Source organism: Enhydra lutris, unplaced genomic scaffold (genome assembly GCF_002288905.1).
Source record: "Enhydra lutris kenyoni isolate GAN:26980312 unplaced genomic scaffold, ASM228890v2 scaffoldscaffold13, whole genome shotgun sequence".
NCBI lineage: Eukaryota > Metazoa > Chordata > Mammalia > Carnivora > Mustelidae > Enhydra > Enhydra lutris.
Window position 1 is genome coordinate 12,702,685 of NW_019154097.1, and position 9,194 is coordinate 12,711,878.

At 36.5% G+C, this 9,194-nt stretch overlaps 1 protein-coding gene across 1 annotated transcript; it reads left to right on the top strand.

Moving 5' to 3' along the window:
- The first annotated feature begins 5,712 nt into the window (after positions 1-5,712).
- Positions 5,713-6,157, top strand: LOC111145829 (60S ribosomal protein L35a). The gene has a single exon (XM_022501084.1). The coding sequence runs from the start codon at positions 5,767-5,769 to the stop codon at positions 6,097-6,099; it is 333 nt and encodes a 110-aa protein (XP_022356792.1). The 5' UTR covers positions 5,713-5,766; the 3' UTR covers positions 6,100-6,157.
- The last annotated feature ends 3,037 nt before the right edge of the window (positions 6,158-9,194 follow it).

Sequence of the window (9,194 nt, forward strand, 5' to 3'; positions counted from 1 at the left end):
ATTTTTTTCGCTAAAATGAATTCTGCAGCAGCCAGAATACCTGTGGATCTGTTACAACAGTGTTTGCAAAAGTTATTTGTATCCTTAAGTGGCTTCCCTTATGGGTAATACAGACTTATAAATAGATACACAGATAGCATAAGAATATGGTAAGATCCTCTAAGCTCAGTTAAATTTTAGATCTCATGGAGACTTCAGCTCAAAAAAAAAAAAAAAATTCCTTGTTAGAAAAGAGAATCAGAAAACATACAACTGGGTTAGAATTATGTATCTCATTTACATTATGAATTTGAAATTATTTTGAATGCAATGTCACCATAGCATTTTGACCAAACAGTCCGGAACACAACTAATATGTTAGCATCAACAAAAATTACTGTTCTTCAGTTACTAAAATAAAATGGTGTATGTAAGTCCTGCTTTAATGGTTTCATCTCAGTTTCAGAATCTTGTGGCTAGAAAAACAAGCTGAAAAGATACATTTTCAGAAAAAGTAATTTGGGTTAATTTAAATCTGGGAGGAAATGTATACCTGTAATATCCTAAGAATATTAATTATAGACATTACTAGTGGTTGTAAAAGAAAAAGGAAACATTTTTAGATAAAATTATTGTATTTTTCAGTACAAATTGGGGTGTCTATTGTCTTGCCTAATATATATATAATGAATTATAAGTAGATCTCAGAAAAACTCTAGTGTACATGTCTCAATCTACAAATCATAATAAAGATATAACCTAAGAAACTCGAGTGATGGGGGATTTACTCTTTTACTTGCAGGTATGAGAAAATACATACTATTTTTTCCCTGCACAGAAATCAGCTTCAGCTCAAACAGTTGCTCTCCCAATTTTTTTCTCACTGCATATTCAGAATACCCATAATAAAGAGGGATTGGTCATTCAAAATATTCTTAAGCGTTACTAATACATTCTAATTATTTATATCCCCACTTGACTAGAAGTACAATGTTTTTAAATTAAAATGCCAGAAATGGAAATCCTACTTTTTTGTGAGATTGCTCGTCTCATAAATTCCATCTTAATAAGTTCAATAATAAAACTAAAATAACTATATGCTTCTCAGTTTTCATTAACACCAAGTAGCTGTCATTGCTATAGTAAAAAACAAAACAAAACAAAATGAAACAAAAAACAAACAAAACAATTAATCAGTAGAAAAACTGGACTGACTTCCAGTAAAAATAAAAATTGGGGCTCTTTACAGTCACTTCCCTAGTAAAGGAGCCTTTAAAGGACCAGCCAAGAGGCACCTGGTGGCTCAGTCAGTTAAGCATCTGCCTTCAGCTCAGGTCATGATCCCAGGGTCCTGAGTCCTGCCTTGGGCTCCCTGCTCAGTGGGGAGCCTGCTTCTCCCTCTCCTTCTGCCTGCCACTCCCCCTGCTTGCGCTCACCACCCCCCTCTAAAAAAAAAAAACTTAAAAAAAAAAAAAAAAAAAAGACCAGCCAATGGAGAACCAAAGCAATTTAAAGTCTTTGCTGCTTTGAGGATCTTTCTAATCCCAAAAGTAATTTAAAGTTGGCAATGTGGATTGCTTAGAATTTAGGAACTCTCTAGTCCTTTTGAGATGAAGTCCCCTAGAAACAATTAGAACAAAGTTGCTAATACCATTAAACTTAAGTGTAACTCACACATAAAAAACAATTCTTCTGTCTTTACACTCTCTGCGAGCAAAATTTTTTTTAAAGATTTCATTTATTTATTTGACAGAGAGAGATCACAAGTAGGCGGGGGTGGGGTGGTGAGCAGGCTCCCTGCTGAGCAGAGAGCCAGATGCAGGGCTCAATCCCAGGACCCTGGGATTGGGGCTCAATCCCAGAACCCCGGGATCATGACCCGAGCCGAAGGCAGAGGCTTTAACCCACTGAGCCACCCAGGCGCCCTACTGAGAGCAAATTTAGAACTGCTACTCAGGTAAAATGGTCAAGACATGGACGTTAGAATTGACTATATCTGATAAAGAGATGTGGCAGTAATCTGTGATGCTTAGGTTAAAATGATATTTTGTTCTTAATAAATAAGTTGTCTACCAATTCCTTTATTTTCACCTCTAAATCCTAGATTCTCGGAGTTGATAAACATTATTCTGGTCTCCCAGCCCTCTCCAAATAGCCAGAAAAATAGGCACAGTCATTTTAATTTTGCTCACTCATGCTCTCTATTCAAATACATACACAATATTCCAAACTTAACCAATCTGTTTTTCAGCATACCTATACTGGTATGACACAACATGGAAGAGACCATATCAACAATTTCCATTATTTGAGCAAACCATACTTTACTTATGAACAGGAAAAGAAGTTCCAACTTGAGTTGGATAATTATTATGACATTTTCTATGACTATCTTTTGAAATCAATATAAATATTTGAAGAATTCAGTCATTTTACATGAATGTTATAAAATACTCTTCCAGCATGGAAATGACTGAAATCCCTGTGATTAGTCTTTTTAAAAAGAGAATAAAATTTGACAACAAAACTCTTGTCAGTGAACAATATTTTTTAAAAGTCATTGAGTAAAAGATGCAACATAATCCTGAGCAATGGGAAAGCAATTTATGCCATGAAAGATGGTATTATCTATTTCATCAAAACAAATTTAAAGAGCAATTCCCAGAGTTCTTAACTTTATGCAAGTACTTTTTCAGCATATTGGCTCATACTGTAAATATTTAGCATGTTTTCTCATTAATGTTCAGTGGACAAAGGAATTAAATAGTTTTGATGTGAGCACAGTAAAAACTATGTTACAATACAAATGAAAGATAGACTGTAACTGCAAGGAGTTTTAAGTAAATTATACAAAACAATGTTAAATGGAGCCAAATACTTATAATTAGAGAGGTATGTAGAATACTTATAATTTATTTCAGATAATTTTTCATACAACTATTTCTTATGAATTATTTTTATTTTATCCCAGTGTACATATGCAAAGGCAATCAGAAATAATTCAAATCTAAGTTGGTGCTATCTATTTTCATTTGTTAACCTGGCAACCTTAACTTCCTAACCAGGATTTACATGAAATCCAGTCTAAACCTGGACTGCCCACCACCACCATTCCCAGGCATTGGAGAGAATACAGAACTTAGTTGTCTGGGCAGTCGTACTCACAATAATTCTGTGAGACAGCACTACTTTTAGAACTTTCAAATGAGCAGAAAGAGAATATTTAGTGTATTTCTCTAAATCACTCTAAACCACAGGATCATACACCAGTTACCTCAAGTGTACCCAGCCATGACATAAATATCAATTACAGCTACAATCTTAATCCCTTCCCAGGACAAACATGGTAAGAAGAAAGAATTATCATTAACTTGCAGGGCTGCATGACCAAGTACTCCTCTTCAACATTTCTAAGGCCTAGTCTCAACTTCTCCCTTTTTCATTTCATTTAATTCAGTGGTTACCAATTGAGGCCTCCTCACTCCAGGAATGATGTCAACTTCTTCCCTAAATGCCATAAATTACTTTGGTCTCATGCCAGGTACTATATCCCATTAGAAGAATGGCAAGCAGTACATAGGGTCTTAATATCTGGGGTCAACTCTCCTAATGCCAACTGCCTGTCTATATTCCAAACAGAGTTTGCCCTAGATTTTCCCTTTACCTTGCTCTCCCTCATGCTGGGCCACACATCAATCCATGCTTTTCCCTGAGGATCTAGCACATACTACTCAGTCTCTATAAATTCCAGGTACCTCTGCATCTCCTAGTTGCATCTCCTCTGCATCTTGTCAATTTACCAGAAAGCTGTCGTACCTGTCCACTTTAGTCTGTCAAGACAAACTAACAATATGATTAAGTACAAGACACTGAATCTGGTCCAAGCCTCTTCTGTTCCCTAAAGCAATTTACTCCATTCAAATATGGCTACATTTTATCTGAACTGTATACAAAATTTTGATTTCATGATAACTCTAAAAAATTTAGTTTCATCACCTTGAAGTTAGATAAAGGCAATGTTTTCATGCATTTGTATTGAGTAGACACAAAACCTCACCTAGATCCTCAGGCTAAAGTTTATCAAAATAGTTAATATTAGTCATAATGCAGCCACATCATAATAAATTCAACTCATTTGATCATGATAGTCTCTCTCACACTCTCGTTATCATTCTCTCTGTTTGTATGCTGCTTATTCCTCTAAAAGGTGGGTTTTTTACCTGGCAGGAAAGAATCTAGGAAGACAGATCAGACTGGTAGCAGATTTGAGGGGCAGTAAAAGGCAGAAAGAAAATACCAATTAGTCCGTTATATAAGGAACAGAACAAGGACATCAAATTGGGATCAGTTAACTAGAATTTAAATGGGAAATGGAATACCCCCAAAGTCAAGAAGAAGAAGAATAGGTGTGATTAAAAATAAATATATCAATAAATGTGGCTGAGATAGCAAGCGATGGAGGCATGGGAAAAGAAAGAGATCAATGTAACCTAACTGAGTTCAAGGATAGGTCTCAGGTTGAGGGTTGTTTATTAATAACTTCTTAATCTAATTAGTCATTCAATAAACAACTTATTATGAAAGTAATATATTTTCAGCTTCTAGAAAGAACAAAGTGCTATCATATTCTGACTTCTTCCTCACTCAAATATGGAAATGCCATAGGAATAAGATTAAAAATGTATCAATCTGAAGAACAGTATGAAACTGGAAGAAACCCAAGGAAACCATGTAGCCATTCACAAGAAATGCATTGGGGGAGTAGTTCTGAGTCAAGTTATTATTTTCTACTGTCTTACCATGAGGAAATTATGCTTGACCCTCCTCTGACCCTCACAAACTAATGGTAGATACAGTAACATCAGAGTGGTCCAGAACTAAGAAGGGTGAAGACTGAACAACTCATTACAAGTGCACACAGAGCACCCTACCTGGAGTTGCCTCTTTCTGCTTTATCTCACTAAAAAAGTTGGGATATTTTTATCAGTGAAAAAAGGGACCTGGAAAAGAACAGCACCCAGAAAGAGGTAAAGGAAAGAATGTGGGTTTCCATGGAAGGAAACATATTTGCACATACCCAATATATAGTACAATGGGCTCTCTGCCTTGAGGAACCCCAAACTTTGAACTCACTTGAAGTAGTATAAGTTGGGGCCTGGACTTTTGCCTCTTCTTAATAAGGTACACATTATTGATCAAAATACTGCAGGGGAAATGAATTCCATGGAGAAGAATAATGTGATATATGGTGAACACAATCTTTATAAAAAGAAAGGCAATAAAATGAGCAACTCGAAATCATATGAGAAAGAATTCATTGAACAGAGAGAGCAAAAATTTTGAAAGAGCAAAATAAATATCCTTGATGTGATAAGGAAGAATATTTGTGGCACATAGCAGGAATAAACAGTTACAAAAAAGAATCACATGGTAATACTGGGTATGAAACATGTAACAGCTCAAATAAGGAACTCAGTAAATGGGACACGTAGTACAATGAATACTATGACTCTATAATGGGTCCTAAAATAAGCTTTAAGTACTTTCAAACAATTTAAATCATTCAGAGAATGTTCTCTGGCCATATAGAATTAAACCAGGAAATTTTTTAAAAAGAAAATATAACTTTAAAAAATCTCCAAATGTTAGAAACTTACATAATACACTCCTAGTAACATAAGTATGAGAAAGAAATCACAACAAAAAATAAAACTGTTTTGGGTTGCTGAACTTTGGGCGCAGTAATTGAGGCCTGCTGGGAACAGGACTCCTCTAAAACGCCGAATAATGTCTGGAAGGCTGTGGTCCAAGGCCATTTTTGCTGGCTATAAGCGGGGTCTCCGCAACCAGAGGGAGCACACAGCTCTTCTTAAAATCGAAGGTGTATATGCTCGAGATGAAACGGAATTCTATCTAGGCAAGAGATGTGCTTATGTGTACAAAGCAAAGAACAACACAGTGACTCCTGGTGGCAAACCAAACAAAACCAGAGTAATCTGGGGAAAAGTAACTCGTGCTCATGGAAACAGCGGCATGGTTCGTGCCAAATTCCGAAGCAACCTTCCTGCTAAAGCCATTGGCCACAGAATCCGTGTGATGCTGTACCCCTCAAGAATTTAAATTTAGTGAAAAGTAAATAAAGGTGTAGATTTGTTCTCTTTTAAAAAAAAAAGAAAAACTGTTTTGAACTGAAATCTTTGGGATGCAGCAAAGGTGGTCCTATGAGGAAAGTATGTAGCAATACAAGCCTTTCTCAAGAAACAAGAAAGATTTCAAATACATAACCTAACCCTACACCTAAAGGAGTCTGAAAAAGAATAGCAAATAAGGCCTGAACCCAGCAGGAGAAGAGAAATAATAAAGATCAGGCAGAAATCAATGGAATAGAAAACAAATAAATAGTAGAACAGATCAATGAAACTAGGAGCTGACTCTCTGAAAGAATTAAGATTGATAAACCCCTGGCCAGACTTATCAAAGAGAAAAGAGAAAGGACCCAAATAAATAAAATCATGAATGAAAGAGGAGAGATCAAAACCAACACCAAAGAAATACAAACAAGTATAAGAAAATATTATGAGCAACTATATGCCAGCAAATTAGACAATCTGGAAGAAATGGATACGTTCCTAGAGACATATAAACTACCAAAACTGAAACAAGAAGAAATAGAAAAACCTGAACAGACCCATACCCAGTAAGGAAATTGAAGCAATAATCAAAATTTTCCCCAAAAATAAGAGCCCAGGGCCAGATGGCTTCTCAGGGGAATTCTACCAAACATTTAAACAAGAATTAATACCTATTCCTCTGAAACTGTTCCAAAAAATAGAAATGGAAGGAAAACTTCCAAACTTTTTTTATGAGGCAAGCATTACCTAGATCCAAAAACCAAACAAAGACCCCGTCAAAAAGGAGAATTATAGACCAATACCCCTGATGAACATGGATACAAAAATTCTCACCAAAATACTAGCCAATAGGATCCAACTAAATAAAAGAATTATTCAATTCTTTTAATGGCCAAGTGGGATTTATTCCTGGGCGATAAGGCTGGTTCAACATCCACAAATTAATCAATGTGATACAATACACTAATAAAAGAAAAAAGAAGACCATATGATACTCTCAATAGATGCAGAAAAAGCATTTGACAAAGTACAGCATCCTTTCTTGATCAAAACTCTTCACAGTGTAGGGATAAAGGGTACATACCACAATATCATAAAAGTCATCTATGAAAAACCCACAGTGAATATCATTCGCAATGGGGGAAAACTGAGAGCTTTCCCCCAAAGGTCAAGAACATGGCAGGGATGTCCACTATCACCACTGCTATTCAATACAGTACTAGAAATCCTAACCTCGGCAATCAAACAACAAAAAGAAATAAAAGGCATCCAAATCAGCAAAGAAGTCAAACTCTCACTCTTTGCACATGATATGATGCTTTATGTGGAAAACCCAAAAGACTCCACACTAAAACTGCTAGATCTCATACAAGAATTCAGTAAATGGCAGGATATAATATCAATGCACAGAAATCAGTGGCATTTCTATAAACTAACAATGAGAAGAAGAAAGAAATTAAGGAGTTGATCACCTTTACAATTGCACCCAAAACCATAAGATACCTTAGGAACAAATTTAACCAAAGAGGCAAAGAATCTATACTCAGAAAATAATAGAATACTCATGAAAGAAATTGAAGAAGATACAAAGAAATGGAAAAATGTTCCATGCTCATGGATTGGAAGAACAAATATTGTGAAGATGTCTATGCTACCTAGAACAATCTACACATTTAATGCAATCTCTATCAAAATACCATCAACTTGGGGCACCTGGGTGGCTCAGTGGGTTAAAGCCTCTGTCTTCAGCTCAGGTCATGATCTCAGAGTCCTGGGATCGAGCCCCACATCAGGCTCTCTGCTCAGCAGGGAGCCTGCTTCCTCCTCTCTTTCTGCCTGCCTCTCTGCCTACTTGTAATCTCTGTCAAATAAATAAATAAAATCTTAAAAAAAATTTAAAATACCATCAACTTTTTTCAAAGAAATGGAACAAATAATCCTAAAATTTGTATGGAAGCACAAAAGACACTGAAGAGCCAGAGGAGTGTTGAAAAAGAAAAGCAAAGCTGGTGGCATCACAATTCCGGACTTCAAGCTCTAAGACAAAGCTTTAAGCATCAAGACAGTATGGTACTGGCACAAAAACAGACACATAGATCAATGGAACAGAATACAGAGCCCAGAAATGGACCCTCAGCTCTATGGTCAAGTAATCTTCGACAAAGCTGGAAAGAATGTTCAATGGAAAAAGGACAGTCTCTTCAACAAAGGGTGTTGAAAAAATTGGACAGCCACATGCAGATGAATGAAATTGGACCATTTCCTTACATCACACAGAAAAATAGACTCAAAATGAATGAAAGACCTCCATGTGAGACAGGAATCCATCAAAATCCTTGAGGAGAACACAGGCAGCAAACTCTTAGACCTCAGCTACAGCAACTTCTTCCTAGAAACATCGCCAAAGGCAAGGAAAGCAAGGGCAAAAATGAACTATTGGGACTTCATCAAGATCAAAAGCTTTTGCACAGCAAAGGAAACAGTCGACAAAACCAAGAGACAACCGACAGAATGGGAGAAGATATTTGCAAATGACACATCAGATAAAGGGCTAGTATCCAAAATCTATAAAGAGCTTATCAAACTCAACATTCAAAGAACAAATAATCCAATCAAGAAATGGGCAAAAGACATGAACAGATATTTCTGCAAAGAAGACATCCAAATTGCCAACAGACACATGAAAAAGTGCTCCACGTTACTCAGCATCAGGGAAATACAAATCAAAACCACAATGAGATAACCACCTCACACCAGTCAGAATAGCTAAAATTAACAAGTCAGGAAATGACAGATGTTGGCGAGGTTGTGGAGAAAGGGGAAGCCTCCTACACTGTTGGTGGCATGCAAGCTGGTACAGGCACTCTGGAAAACAGTATGGAGGCTCCTCAAAAATTTTAAAATAGAGCTAACCCACAACCCAGCAATTGCACTACTGGGTATTTACCCCAAAGATACAAATGCAGTGATCCAAAGGGGCACAAGCCCCTCTATGTTTATAGAAGCAATGTCCACAATAGCCAAACTATGGAAAGAGCCCAGATATCCATTCCTAGATGTCCATCAAAAGATGAATGGGTAAAG